At 42.3% G+C, this 15,456-nt stretch overlaps 3 protein-coding genes across 4 annotated transcripts; 1 reads left to right on the forward strand and 2 right to left on the reverse strand.

Annotated features, from left to right (window-relative positions):
• The first annotated feature begins 1,053 nt into the window (after positions 1–1,053).
• On the forward strand, positions 1,054–3,670 carry LOC135497941 (tetratricopeptide repeat protein 14 homolog). Its single transcript, XM_064787981.1, has 5 exons — positions 1,054–1,113; positions 1,270–1,368; positions 1,566–1,856; positions 2,032–2,192; positions 2,501–3,670. Exons 4-5 carry the CDS (start codon positions 2,101–2,103, stop codon positions 3,297–3,299), a joined length of 891 nt encoding a protein of 296 aa, XP_064644051.1. The 5' UTR covers positions 1,054–1,113; positions 1,270–1,368; positions 1,566–1,856; positions 2,032–2,100; the 3' UTR covers positions 3,300–3,670.
• Positions 3,671–6,279: 2,609 nt separating this feature from the next.
• On the reverse strand, positions 6,280–9,982 carry LOC135497993 (uncharacterized). 2 transcript variants are annotated; one of them, XM_064788102.1, is made up of 3 exons: positions 9,332–9,982; positions 7,873–7,977; positions 6,280–6,694 (listed from the first exon to the last, which is right to left on the reverse strand). In XM_064788102.1, exons 1-3 carry the CDS (start codon positions 9,362–9,364, stop codon positions 6,533–6,535), a joined length of 300 nt encoding a protein of 99 aa, XP_064644172.1. In that variant the 5' UTR covers positions 9,365–9,982; the 3' UTR covers positions 6,280–6,532. The 2 variants fall into 2 exon arrangements, with proteins under 2 accessions (XP_064644172.1, XP_064644171.1); XM_064788101.1 differs by having other exon boundaries at positions 6,280–6,697; positions 9,332–9,970.
• A 620-nt stretch (positions 9,983–10,602) lies between these two features.
• Positions 10,603–15,109, reverse strand: LOC135498114 (proton-coupled zinc antiporter SLC30A2-like). The gene is made up of 7 exons (XM_064788284.1): positions 14,406–15,109; positions 14,055–14,201; positions 13,754–13,907; positions 13,116–13,392; positions 12,746–12,851; positions 12,425–12,559; positions 10,603–12,222 (listed from the first exon to the last, which is right to left on the reverse strand). The coding sequence occupies exons 1-7, from the start codon at positions 15,052–15,054 to the stop codon at positions 12,077–12,079; spliced, it is 1,614 nt and encodes a 537-aa protein (XP_064644354.1). The 5' UTR covers positions 15,055–15,109; the 3' UTR covers positions 10,603–12,076.
• Positions 15,110–15,456: the final 347 nt, after the last annotated feature.

Here is a 15,456-nt window from a genome sequence, read left to right on the forward strand (position 1 = left end):
AGAAAAAGGAGAAAACTGCGCGAGATTCACCGGGAGTCGAACCCGTGACCAGCCGATCCACAATCAAACACTCTAAGCACTGAGCCATCAAGGCTTTCATGCTGAAGTGGAGATTTTATTCGCCTCTAATATGCGGTATGCAAACGAGCGCGTCGCAATTGTGACAAGGTCGCGCAGGGGGCAAAGTGATTTGCCGAAATAGTTTCAAGTAATCGTATATTTCGATAGTTGTACAGATTTTTCTCATCATATCGTATTTATATTACTCAGTGATATAAAAGATTATCTTTGCAGTTGATTTAACGTTTGAATTGCCTTTTTTTTAAGTTTTTAAAAATCGAGGTCAGCAGGGTCAGAGTCAATCAATCAATTGTTTTGAAAACTCCGGCAGGGTCGAAAGAAATAGCTGTTGGCGCCGATGATGTGAGCAATATGGCCGATTTCCATCACACCCGTGAGATTCGCTCTCGTCACGTCATGAGCACATTGAGGTGGCACTACCCTGTGTGAAGGACGACGCCAAGGGCAGCGTCTAGGCCACGGGCAACCGACACGAGGTAGGCTTTCAGTTCCTGCTGAGGCCTTATCATACATCATAGGCACTACTGACTATTGGAGTTGATTGGCGTTAGAAGAGGAAACTAGCTATGATTGGACCAACAGTGAATATACGTCAACGACCAGCGTACCCCTTTAACCATCTAGGCACAAGTGGTTTTCAATATCCTCCGCCTCTCGATATGACGAAGGAGTATAATAAGCCCGAAGCTCAGGATACCCGTTGACTAATTCTGATTGGAAAAGTCACGATCCGACACCAATACTTTTTTACCCCAGTGTATCCTCTATAATACCAGCTGCCGATTCGAACCATCCTCGGTAGTACTCGAACGCCCGGAATTAGTATGTGCTGCAGTTTGAAAAGTTTGGGTGCAGTGCGGAGTATGATAATGGAAAAAAAATAATGAAAATTTCGACATCAGTACATGGATGATACACAGATAACAAGATAAGGAAGTAGAAAAAAAGAGAAAACTGAGAGAGATTCACCGGGAGTCGTCTTGCGAAGATTAAGCCGATAACTATGGAACCAACTGCTCCTGCTATGGTCTCGTAAGTAATTCTTCACTTTGTTAATGCACAACTTTGAATTTTCACAGTGAAAATGGTGGATCATCTCTTTGTCGTTCTTGTCACTCATGGTTAAGGTCTGAATCAAGTGGCACCAAAATTTCCCCTCACTGATCGGATGATTTACTTACCTTACAGCGTTCTACCGCGTGGGGATTCAGAGAGCCCCCCTCCCACTCACTGGAAGCCTGGACAGAAAACATGGCGGCCCAAGAGAGAAATCATCAGGAAGGAAATGTAAGCTGACATTACTGTAAATTGGGTTGTGTTCGTAAAGCCAAAAGCTTGCAAATTTTCCCAAAATTTAATGGTTATCTTCTCGTCTTATACAGGCTACAAATTAGCGCAAAAGTCCTATTTACTTCAGTAAGCTAAACAACTAGAAGAAGGTTTTGAAAACCATTGTAATGCAAACTGCTCATTGTATTACACAGTGAAAGAAGACTACGCACGGTGGGCACCAAGAAGGACAAAGATCCAGAGTTACCAAGGAGACGTTCACCATCTCCAGAAGATGAGATAATGTCAGCCAGTTCCGAGCAGAGTGGTGACGACGGGCCTCTGGGCGATCCCAGGAATTTCTCAGCAACATTCAAGGATATGGGTCCCTTGTTCCACCTGGTGGTGAGAATGAGCACTCAAGGAGTCCAGGATTGTCCTGGTCTGGCCTTGTGAAACACGACCAGCCGCAGAGTTCGGAGCCTGAACCACTCAAGGTGAAAAAGGTGAGGTTATTGAATGGATGCACACTTATCCAAGGAAATTTGTCTGAGATGCAACCAATGTGAAGATTAACAATTTTTTTAGGCTGCCAGCTTGTGAATCTACAGGACATGACCATTCATTGGAAAGCTCTCAATATTGGGTATTATCAATTTTGTCAAAAACCTTCTGTTGCAGGCACTGGTCAGTAAATGGGAGCCACCCGAGGAACCAGACGATGGTGAAATTATAGAGGAACCCGATGGGATGGTCCAACTGGAACCACCTGCCAAGGTCTTCTTGATCAAGACGCCCCCATTGCCAGATATCTCACAGATCGCAGTCGAGAATCAGCTCATGTAAGTTGGATCTCTATTGACATTTTTAAGCATGTTTCAAGGATATCTGGTATGCAAGCACCTTTCAAGTCATCAATATATTCTGTTGTCTAACCAATGACGAAAATGTGTTTTGGTTGGTGATACAGTAAATGGCGAACTACAAGCCTAGAACAAAGGACTTGCTCTCTTTCTCTCTTGGAGGACTTCCAACTCTGTCCAGGTGCTCGGGTCAACAAGTCGTTGTGCCACAGATTTGCTACGATGAACTGAAATTGTCAAGGCATTTCTACGTATTTTTCCATCAATTTCCATTACTCTTCTTGCAGATTAAGAAAATCTGACATTGGTGGTGCTATTACGAAATCAAACCTGCCGCCAAAAGTTAGCGCCTCTACGCCGATGGTTCCAAGGAACATTGCCATGGCGCAGAAGTCACAGTCAGGCCAGCTACAGAAATCTCCAGGGCACGTTCCTAAGCCTCCGTCGACACCTCCCAGAACTCCCGCTGAGGCGTCAAGACCGCCTCTGCCTATTCAGCCTCCTCTGCCGATATCCCAACCTCCCAAGCCACCAGGTCTGCCTGTACCGCCAAAACTGCCACCAAGACCGCCAGCGGAGCCGCCTAAACCATCATCAGGTCTGCCAACCAGACTCCATGGGTTGCCACCAAAGCCGCTTGCTGAGAGAATCGGTGCCTTACCTCAGAGGCCGACGAGCAGAAATATGAGGACGCGACCTCGTTCTCGTTCAAAGTCAAGATCTAGGTCACGGTCATATTCCAGAAGTCGGTCAAGGTCGGGGCGCCTCACACCACCACATCGCCGGAGAAGTTACAGTCACTCATCACGCAGTTACAGCCGGTCTGTCAGTCGGTCACCAAGGAGACGACATTCGTATTCCCGCAGCACGTCAAGGTCAAAGTCAAGAAGTCCTCGCCGATCTCGGGACAGATATCGCAGGTCACGTACAACGTCAACAAGCAGGAGTCGGTCTCCAGGAGGGCGGAGAGATAGTCGCAGTGTCAGTAGGTCATATTCGAGGAGTTCAAGGTCTTATTCTAGAAGTAGGTCAAGGTCTCATAGCCCAAGGAGGCGCCGTTATTCAAGTGACTCTTATTCTAATTGATCCAGGAATATGTTTTATATGAACTGACCACTCCGTGCTTGGTTGTTAATATGTGGCAATCTTGTTTAAAAATGGAGGCGATATCATGTGAATCAAATGAACCAATCTCACAGAAGTAATCTCTAAAAGAATAGAAATGTGTAAATCTGTGAATCATAGTAGGCCCTATCTGTGAATCTATGTTTTATCTTCATGAAATCCATCCAGTCCTGGATATTGAATGATGAGGTTTTGATTGAAAACATTGCCATCATCACACTTTTCTGTCTTATGTAAAGCTCTAAAGATGCATTTATCTAACAAATGTTTTGTATTTCTGTGACTGTGGTAGATGGTGTGGTATTTTAGTTCAATAAACTCATTCAGATGAACGAATTTTGCTTTTTTTTGAAGTCGAAGGGAGTCCTGTGAAATACAAATAGCATTCCACGACGTTACTATTTATAGCTCACAAGATCATTTGAATAAGATATTGATGACGTTTTAGTCACGTGACAGTCGGACATGGACACTTATTTCTACGCATTTGAGCTTATTTCAAAGTCAATTATCTTTGACCCTGCATTGTTTTTAGCATGAATGATACCATAGAGACGAGAGTCAGAGAGAGAAATATTATGAACAATAATGTAGTATTTCCAACACTCGGACATGTGCCAGATTGAATCTAATTGCCCTAGTTAGAAAGCCTGAATCCATTGCGAAACCGCATGTTTGTCCGACATTGCCTGTAATTCAGCGATGGGGAAATAGAGGGCAGCAGCTGCAGTGACGTCATCTTCGCGGAATGTTATTCCCACTGTCAGTGAGAGCTGCTTAAAGGGAAGAGGCCAGAGAAGCAGGTCCAGGACAGATTGCCGCGAAAATTTATAAATAGTTTGGGAAGCTGGCTTGACATCCTGACAAATCCGGCCATCGATCACTCGATATGTGGCCTCGATATGTTTACTCCCTCAATCAGAAAGATGCGTAAGGAGTAGCCTAGGCCCTGTTTGCAAGAGGATGCTGCAAGAGGATGTTATAAGTTTCCCGAACTATTTATAAATTTTCGCGGCAATCTGTCCTGGACCTGCTTCTCTAGTCTCTTCCTGCTTAAAGGACCAGCACTTGTCCCATCAGAAAATAGTCGATATACATGGAACGAGTGTCATCGCCCGGGCAACCAAACTTGTCTTCGCTGACGCCTCTCGATATGACGAAGGAGTATAAAAAGCCTGAGGCTTAGGATACCCTTTGACTAATTCTGATTGGAAAACTCACGGTCAGACACCAATACTTTTTTACCCCAGTGTATCCTCTATAATACCAGCTGCCGATTCGAACCATCCTCGGTAGTACTCGAACGCCCGGAATCAGTATGTGCTGCAGTTTGAAAAGTTAGGGTGCAGTGCGGGGTATGATAATGAGGGGAAAAAAATGAAAATTTCGACATCAGTACATGGATGATACATAGATAACAAGATAAGGAAGTAGAAAAAAGAGAAAACTGCGCGAGATTCAACGGGAGTCGAACCCGTGACCAGCCGATCCACAATCAAACACTCTTAGCACTGAACCATCAAGGCTTTCATGCTGAAGTGGAGATTTTATTCGCCTCTAATATGCGGTATGCAAACGAGCGCGTCGCAATTGTGACAAGGTCGCGCAGGGGGCAAAGTGATTTGCCGAAATAGTTTCAAGTAATCGTATATTTCGATAGTTGTACAGATTTTTCTCATCATATCGTATTTATATACCTCAGTGATATAAAAGATTATCTTTGCAGTTGATTTAACGTTTGAATTGCCTTTTTTAAAGTTTTTAAAAATCGAGGTCAGCAGGGTCAGAGTCAATCAATCAATTGTTTTGAAAACTCCGACAGGGTCGAAAGAAATAGCTGTTGGCGCCGATGATGTGAGCAATATGGCCGATTTCCATCACACCCGTGGGATTTGCTCTCGTCACGTCATGAGCACATTGAGGTGGCACTACACTGTGTGAAGGACGGCGTCAAGGGCAGCGTCTAATAGGCCACGGGCAACCGACACGAGGTAGGCTTTCAGTTCCTGCTGAGGCCTTATCATACATCATAGGCACTACTGACTATTGGAGTTGATTGGCGTTAGAAGAGGAAACTAGCTATGATTGGACCAACAGTGAATATACGTCAACGACCAGCGTACCCCTTTAACCATCTAGGCACAAGTGGTTTTCAATATCCTCCGCCTCTCGATATGACGAAGGAGTATAATAAGCCCGAAGCTCAGGATACCCGTTGACTAATTCTGATTGGAAAAGTCACGATCCGACACCAATACTTTTTTACCCCAGTGTATCCTCTATAATACCAGCTGCCGATTCGAACCATCCTCGGTAGTACTCGAACGCCCGGAATCAGTATGTGCTGCAGTTTGAAAAGTTTGGGTGCAGTGCGGGGTATGATAATGAAAAAAAAATAAGGAAAATTTCGACATCAGTACATGGATGATACATAGATAACAAGATAAGGAAGTAGAAAAAAAGAGAAAACTGAGGGAGATTCACCGGGAGTCGAACCCGTAACCAGCCGATCCACAATCAAACACTCTTAGCGCTGAACCATCAAGGCTTTCATGCTTAAGTGGCGATTTTATACGCCTCTTATATGAGGTATGCAAACGAGCGCGTCGCAATTGTGACAAGGTCGCGCAGGTGGCAAAGTGAATCGCCGAAATAGTTTCAAGTAATCGTATATTTCGATAGTTGTACAGATTTTTCTCATCATATCGTATTTATATACCTCAGTGATATAAAAGATTATATTTGCAGTTGATTTAACGTTTGAATTGCCTTTTTTTAAAGTTTTTAAAAATCGAGGTCAGCAGGGTCAGAGTCAATCAATCAATTGTTTTGAAAGACTCCGGCAGGGTCAAAAGAAATAGTTGTTGGCGCCGATGATGTTTGAATATGGCGGATTTCCATCACACCCGTGAGATCAACAAGTCATCAAGTAAAACTCAGATTACTGGACACATGATCTTTTATTTATTTATGCATTCTCGGAATGTTTATATGAGTATAATAATAAGTTTATTCAATAAATTAATATCACATGAATACGGGACAAAATCTATTTCCCAGCCCAATATCCTTGGGCTTGACCACCTATGATCATAACCCCGATAACATCCCAGCCTCTCCTCTACGATTCCCCTATTTAACCCAACCGCATCATCAGTCAATGTCCTAATCCTGTAACTTTTTAGAGTCCCTTTTCACCTTTTCTTCTTCTTTTTACCACTTTTCTTTCCTTTTTTGCCCTTCTTTCCTTTTTTGGCTCCTGCCCGACCCTTGGCTGACCCCCGACCCTTTTTGCCTTTATTATCCTCCTTGGGAACGTAGCCCTCCACGTATTCAACTTTCTTGCCCTGGCAACGCTTCTGAAAGGAAAACTGCTAATGAAATTATTAGAATCAAAATGATGAAGTCTTGGTTCCACCTATCCAAAATCACCGGGTTTTTCGACACCCCGTGTCTTCGCCGGTAAGAAAAACCCGGCGAGCCCTTCCACATATAAAATCAGCAGAAGATATTGTTAGTCGATCCGGCGACAGGTGCCGCTGCAGTTAGTACCCTCCTGTGTGTGTGTGTATCACGCATGCGCCTTAGGGACAGCAATTACAGAAATCGAACGCGCCATCTGTCGCCGTACTAAGGAACTACAGATTGCCGTGTTTCTTGCGCTTCCACCCATCGAGCACGATGGGGCGAATAGACACAGATATATTTAAGCACGGCAATTCAAAGGTGGAAGCGCAAGGTGGAAGCGCAAACAACAAGGGGATTGACTAGGTGGAAGCGCCATCGAGCACGATGGGGCGAATAGACACGGGTCTATTTAAGCACGGCAATTCAAAGGTGGAAGCGCAAAATAATCAAGGGGATTTACTAGATGGAAGCGCAACTATAATTCGTTTCTTGCTGCCTTCAATGGCTTCAGATAGCTAGACCGCTAGACCCTTGATGAGTGAAATTGAAAGTGCGCAAACAACAAAAAACACCGTGGAGAGGAGTATGTATGTTTAAAATAGGCATACTCGAGTATTGAATTGGAATGAAAAAAGGGAGCATGCAGACATTCGTGAAATAAGTGCCTCGATGCGGACAGTTCTATGTATCTACCACAGTGCTTCTTTGGGGGAGGCTGGTTGAAGACTTTCTTCATGTTCTTCTTTGCTTGGGCTTTCTCGACAAATTCAATGCGGGGACCTTTGCAGGGCTTCTAGAGGCAGTTAAAGTAAAAAATCAAGTAATGAAGATTTGCCCCAAGGAATCATGTGATCTGGGAGTTGAACCCACTATGTTTGGCCTGTGAGTCGGCCTCCTCAATACTAGCCCACAGAGACACTCTATGATGGAGCGTGTAGATATGTACTGCGTATAAAATTTAACTTCAACAAAAGTGTGTGGACTGATAAACAGATGTCAGTAGATTGGCATGCATAATGCCTGCACTAGGGCAATGTTTATTTCTATTTACCTGTGCCACAAGTAAATACAATGAAGGCTAACGGCATATGCCTTTAATGAGTCCTGTCTGTATCGCACCACTCACCTGATTACAGACTCTACACCAGTTCTCCTCTTTCATCTCCCCAGTGAACTCGCCATGGAGACATTCACGGCAGTACCGCGTACCGCACCACTTACACATGTAAGTCTGAAAGTATAGATTGTAGTCTTGGACAGGCCCCTTGACTTGAACTCCTTAAAGGTGATTGGATGAGGACTGGACTGACTCAGTCAGATTGAAGAAGCAAGCCTAAACCTTAACCTAAGGGCCACTCCTTGAATCACAGCCAATTCCACACCAGTTGATATGGTTGATCACATCTATGGCAGGACTATCTGATATCACAGCATAAAGTTTAGCACAGTTGTGTCGAGCAGAATAATACATAAATTCATAGCTAATTTGGAGAAGGGGGCATATGATTAACAAGTAAAAACTGTCATCGACACAACTGTGTTTGGCAAGAATGATAAGGGCATTCTGATTATGGCATGTAATACATTCCTGCCGGAACTGTAGCATACATGTCATGATCCCTAGCAGCGATTTTGAAAACAGAGGTCACAGCTCTAGGTGAACTTGACTGAAAGAATTAGTATATCTTATAAGCGCGCGTTCCAGTTCCTCAAGGCCCTCAGATATCTTCAAAGTGAGGATCACCACTATACTAAATTTAGGTCTGTGTAGCACATATCTAATGTCCGGGCCTGGTGGGCTAAACTGTTTGTCTTTGGATCAGCTAATCCCAAACATACTCGTGAAACCAATATTAACTCTTATCTTGTGTCCTCAAGGCTTAGCGACAACACACGCAGACCGTGTTTAACTACAATCTCAACATTAGCTTTCATTTAACTGCTTAACTGTGTAGTCTCACGGTATGGTAAGCTAGTTTGAATCACAATGGTATCGATCAGTCACACCAAGAAGACGACAGCTATCTTAAAAGGCCTACTCTCTTGTTAAACATCAACTCAAATTTCAAAAATCAATGATGGCATAATGTAGAACTGATATGAAAATACAATTATTATCAGCAAATTTGCTGCATGATAACTGCTCATGTTAACGTGTGCCACACCAAAATACAATGAGCATGAACGTACATAGGCCTATGAGGCCTTGTGACTTCAAATATAACACATTTAACTGCTCTCAATCTAAGATTTCATTTAACTCTCATTGTATGCTGAGCGCCATCTTTCCATCAGTTAAACCAGAGAGACAACAACACTGTACTGTTTACATGACAGAGGTGTTGGCTGCTTTTTGCCCAGCAACAGCTTTAAATCTCAGTAGCGGTCCAACATCATTTCTGCATTTGCTCCCCATTGTCTTGGAGACATTATGGAAACCATTTTAAATGGATACCTAATATTGATCCGATATTGAAAACCAATACAAATAATGGAAGAACATGTTACTAGGTGATATCGTGTACTGGGTGGCTGATTGAGATATAAAATTGTGTATATATTTTTTTCATGAATCTCTTACTTACCGTGTTAGTGGTCGTACATCCAAACCGGCACATCTTGAACCAAAACCAGAAATGTCCTTATCCTGAGTGTCTCCGTCCAAAGCACAACCTCGAGGCTACACGGCCTTTACTCTCATGTTTTCGATTGTTATCTTTTTCAGACAAGACTTTTGCCTTCCAAATAAACACTTTTGATATGAGATGAGAGTTTAATGTCTTGAAATAAAGACAATTTAAATCCAAGGATTGTAAAAGCTTCAGAAAGAATTGCTAGAACAAGCTCTCTTAGCCTATCCTGAAGACACTGTCCTTTACTTATGTTTACAGAACGACAACTATCAACACACCTTCCTGTTTAAATCTCAGTTCAACAGAACATTAAACACTGCCCGCATTGCAGATATGATTTATCTCCCTTCTATTCTGTTGAACAGTGAAACACCAACAGGAACAAGGCGGTGTAGACAACAACCTACTATGAACCAGGTTGGTGTCAATCCACTCGGCAGTGACAGTGTTTGTGACATCCTATCAGAAGGTTATGGCTAGCCAGAAGTCTTTATTAGCCTAGCAAGTGGGATAGCACTTAGCTTACAAGGAATCACTGACTTGGGTTGACTTTCATTCGGAATTCCAAAGCACAGGAGGACAGATATTAAACATCAAATAAATAGGACATGTAGCCAACTGTCATACAACTATTTGTATATCAATTTGAATGATATCTCCTCCAGAATTATTTCCAGGGACATTCAATGCCGATCGTACATGTGTAATTCGTCTTTTGATCCAGCTTTTGATATGGATTTTTGTATGCTTTCCCGATCAAAGCCATAACCAGGTGTAGGCCTATTGCGGATTTGGAACGACTGTGATATACATGGTGGCCAACTCTTAATCCATGATATTGGCTAGGCCTTAGCCTATTGTATATTAATGTTGGCATGAGCGGACATTGTGTACACCACATGGACAGATTAAAGCTAATGATATTCTTGAGCTTATTTCCCCAGAGTTTAAAACTGGTCGGGTGGAGGTAAACGCCCATGTAGGAAACCAACTTGGGATACATAGGTAAGGCGGCCACTTGTCATTTTATATTGGGCGCCAAGCTTAACTGGGGGAACAGGCCTTCCTAAATTCTGCAAGTGGAGAGGCCGCTCTGGGGTCAGTGGGTCCAGACAGTCTTTTTTTGGAGACTGAACAATATCTCGCAAAATGCTGCCGAGATACACATCAACTAAGATCAGGCAAACAGAGACGAGGGCACAAAGAAAAGCAAAAACACATAGTTATCAAATCTTATAAATCATTTATTCAGCTATTTTGTCCTTCGAGAAACAGAAGATTGTATTAACCCTTTGCCTTAGAAATGCGTACCCCGTACGCAGTAATTTCCTATCCGAGGCTACGTCACGCGTACTGGGTACGCCTAAAAAATTGCGTTTCAAGTGATGTACAGTACTGCCATCTACTAACAATTTTCGTAACTATTCTAATGATTCGTGCTGCCAGTACAAACATTCGGCAGCCATTGAAACTACACAATGGCGAGTACTCTGCCACCTGCTAACAATTTCGTAACTACTCTAATGACTGGTGCTGCCAGTAAAAACATTCGGCAGCCATTGGAACTACACAATGGCGCGTACTCTGCTCTCGTGTGTAGTACTGCCATCTGCTAACAACTTTCGTAACTACTCTAATGACTCGTGCTGCCAGTAAAAACATTCGGCAGCCAATGGAACTACACAATGGCGAGTACTCTGCTCTCGTGTCCCACGTGGGTAGTAGCTCAGTAGGCAAAGGGTCAAAGTGACATTCTAACCTTTTTTTATATCTCAACACAAAACCTTCTCAAATTATGTCAAAATACGTTATGTTTCGTGTCATGTATTCCATCAGATGATATCTTGATTTGGGTAACAGAATCAGGAGAAAAACTGCTTTTATAATGATTTTTTAAGGTGAAATTAGGGTATTTGATAGATTTTTGAATGTCACTCATAAACTTTGGTTTCTCAAGGAAATTTGTTCTCATAATCTTATACAATATATATTAAGATAATAAAATTATCTGGAAGAAAATATTATAGCCTATGATACCATTTGTGTCTCTGTACAGATCACATAAAAATCAAGAGAATCAACTCAATAAATCATATAAATGAGCAATACAAACATAAAAATAAAGAGAATAGACTACATGAGCAATATATATACATGTATCTGCAGTTGAATATGGCGAGCTTGACCTATCGAGGTATTTTAGCCATACTCTAGTGAGTAGACTTACTGGGGTTCCAATTCACAAATTTTCACAACTATGCCCCGTTCCAAAACCATGGTAACAAACATATCTGCTCGCATTCGCTGCACATGTTTTTTGAATAAACAACACATTCCGGTTAGTAGGCATTTAAATCAAATCAACAGAGAAATACTGTGCCCATGTTATTTAGCAAATTGAGGGGGCCAGTGGAGAGGCCAACATTCAAGATGGCAGCACCTGAACTCTGGACAATGACACACTTGTTATATTAAAGGAAAGAAGAGTGAATTCATCATCGTCTAGCTCTCCGGCCTCTAGGGTGATCAATAGCGCTCGGCAAGGAAAATGTCCACCCGAGAAAGGTTATATCTCAGCCACCTACACTTGCTGGTTCTTCATCACAAAAAACATAGTCAATGGGCTCTATGGCCTTTTCTGTAATATTTCACTGACAAGTTCGTGCTGTGAATTCAGTTGAAAGTTATTAGGATCCTCTACTCTGGCGTGAGACACTCCTCACATGACAACATAATGTCAGGTTTGTAAGCCTCAACTTGAACCGTGCAATATCGCGTGTTGAATTTCAGATGGAGGATGTCGGTTGCAAATTTGACCGTTTCTTCATAGTCGACGCCGTAAGCTGGAAAAATCAAAATTGCAAAATAAATATTGAGAAATCACAGCGAAATCCGACACTTTTATTGAATTTTTGGATTTGGAACCTATGCCAGGGCAAGCAGAAAGAGAGTAGCTCGAGATGGATTGAGGCTTGAGAGGCCTCACCGTAATTGACATGCTACTATCGCTAACAACAAGAAAAGGTACCATTAGCATGTACTCACCCACAGCAAGATGCACATCGGCAGCCACCTTATCCAGGGTGAGAGACCACACATGGAGACTGTGAACCAATTTAACGCCATCTATATTCGATAATGACGTTTTCACTTCTTCATAGTCGATATTTTTAGGAATGGCTGAAAAAGGGAAAAAAGTTATCATCTGTACCAATAAACTGCATGAACATTGAAGCCGTTTGAGATGTAAATTGTGTGTACTGTTAGTATTCAAAGGGTGCTCAAAACTGCTAACATTTCGCAAAAGAAGCTTATCCAGTCAAGGTGTTTTGTGAGCAACTCTTGACAAGGTTTACTTTAACCTACCTTCCATAACAACGGTACAGATATCCCTCATAATCGTTATCGTAGTTATAAGCACCAGCAGTGAGAATATGAATGTACAGATAGGATCAGCTATCTTGTACTGAGGCTGGAAATAAGAAGGACAAAATCAGGCCAAGACTGAAGTCACTAGTTCAATTCCTTGCTTGTATCTCCTTGTGGTAGAGACTACTCCATTTTAGAATATAATGAAACCTCTCTATTAAGGACACCCTCGGGACTGACAAGTGCTGTCCTTATAAGAGAAGCTTCCTAATTAGATAGTGGAATTGAATGGGAACAACCAATTTGGGTCCGAAATCAGTGTCATTAATAGAGAGGTGTTTGCTGAGGGAGATTCCACTGTACTTACATAATATTTGATTATAAAGGCAGCTATGAGCACCCCGATACTCTGGATGAAGTCACCTATCACGTGGATGAAAGCAGCACGCACATTGATGTTCTTCTGTACACTACGATCACCTTCACGGCGACCATGACTCTCTCGATTCTCTTGTGAATGTCCCTGACCCCCGTGCGAATGTCCATGACCCCCATGTGAATGGCCAGCACCCCCATGCGAATGACCAAAGGATGACCTTGGGGGCCTGCAGCGGAAGACTTCAGAATTTAGAACAACGCCCATACTGAAAGAGCAAAGAAAGAATAATGTTAGCTTATGATATAAGAAGATGTAAGGACATTGTAACCTCTAGGTTTCTTTTTTCATCGGACAAAACAAGAATTAGTTCCAAGTTAAAATGAAATAGTTGCTGATGTTAAGTGAGCAAGTAAGGTTTGAAATAAAATCAATGTAGCACAATATCTTATTTATATCAACAAAATAATAAGGCTATTAAATGGAGCCCTCCTTTCCAGAAAATGACTCTATTGTATAACACACACCAAACCTCAGTCCTAAAGACTAAGTGCCAATTGTTTTGAATTTTCACCACTGAATGATAGAACAAAATGCACTTTAATTGTTCTGCAGTATTTGTAACTCACATGATATTGAATGCAACCCCGCATCCTGCAGTAATCAACATATCATCTGCTTCTATCTCAAACTGTTGATGAATTATTCTCTGAATCGCAAAGTAGAGAAGAACAGCTGTCATGCACCAGATGATGAGTACACTAGCAAAGGCACCAAGGACCTCTGAAAGAAAAACGACAGACATATACATATACTATTTTAGTCATTGGATTTCAAGATTTAATGCTTTTGATCATCACACTGATTGAAAGGATCTAGTTGCATTTCAGAAACGGTATTTGATCAATTGAAATCAGTATTGATGCCTACCTGCCCTGTGATAACCAAATGTTAACCTCTTTGATGGAGGTTTAACTGCAACGTAAAGTGCACACAGACTGATGAGGAAGCTGGTCAAGTCACTCGCCAGATGAGTTGCATCTGTCACTAAGGCTAAACTATTGGCATACACCCCACCTGGAACAAATAGACAGTAGTATTCAGTTATTTTATTTGAAAACGAAGAAGTTTGTTAATAAATAATGGCCTTGTAGACTCCAGGATCTGGCATTAAAACATTTTTTGATTGTGAATCAAATTATGAATATATCGCTTGTTTGGTCCATCTGATATTCCCATATTTACATTGCAAGTGGATATTTTGTTGGTACATATGCCTACCCACAATTTCACCAATCATAAACAGCAGACACAAGACACTTATGGCAATCAACTGATTCCTAGCCACTTTATCAGGAACATCTCGTTGATATCTGTGGCAGTGTTTGCGATTCGATTCAAACTCCTGTTGTGATCTTGGAAGATGACCATCCGAAAACTGTATCTGTAGAGGATTATCAGGCAGTAAACTGTCACTTTCATTTTCACCACCACTTGTTCTACTTGTGGCGTCACTTGAATCGTCTTGATCTAACAAACCATTCCCGATATGAGGGGCTGACACTGGCACTGGCAGAGGGTTTTCTTCTTGCTGGACAAAAGCTGGTGCATTAAAAGGGTTGAAACCTCTGGATGGCGGCCTGATTTCCTGTAGAATGCGATCACGCTTGCCGCTGTGATGATCATCGTGTTCTTCAGACATGGCAGCACTTGCAGGAAAAGTTGGACTGGCTGCAAGATTTGGTCCCTGATGAAAAGATCCAGTTGGGGTTCTCAACAAAATGCCTTCATGGCTGTAGTCAAAGTCAGAGTGAGAGGTGTCATTTATGATTAATCTGGTTCTATCGGTATTCAACCCTGTTTCTCCCTCATCGTCGTCCTCACTATACAGCTGTGAGTCACTAGAATTGGGGGGGAAATTGGTCTGCATCACGAGATTTTGGCTTCATTTCCTGAAACGTCCATCATGTCCATCTACCATTTTGTAGACCATGTGACACCCATCAAATCACATGATATTTGTTTTTCAACCTTGGTTCGTGCTCGTTGTGGCGTGGGCCCAGGTTGAAATGTGAAACAAAGGTCTCACTAGCCGGTGAGGAGGTCAGGCCTACCCGCTTCCAAAACTGACGTGACGTCATTTCATGCATACCCCTGTTCCAGAGGCTAGTTCTTAGAATTGGCAGTATCTTACTCTCACACAAACCTATACATTTCTGAATAGCTTGTCACTTGTAGAATACAGCTGGCCAAGTTTCAACGTCGTCTCCCATATCAAAATCCCATGAGCGACGTGAAACACCTTATTTGCATATTATAATGAGATGTGAAA

The sequence above is a fragment of the Lineus longissimus genome, chromosome 13, assembly GCF_910592395.1.
Source record: "Lineus longissimus chromosome 13, tnLinLong1.2, whole genome shotgun sequence".
Lineage (NCBI taxonomy): Eukaryota > Metazoa > Nemertea > Pilidiophora > Heteronemertea > Lineidae > Lineus > Lineus longissimus.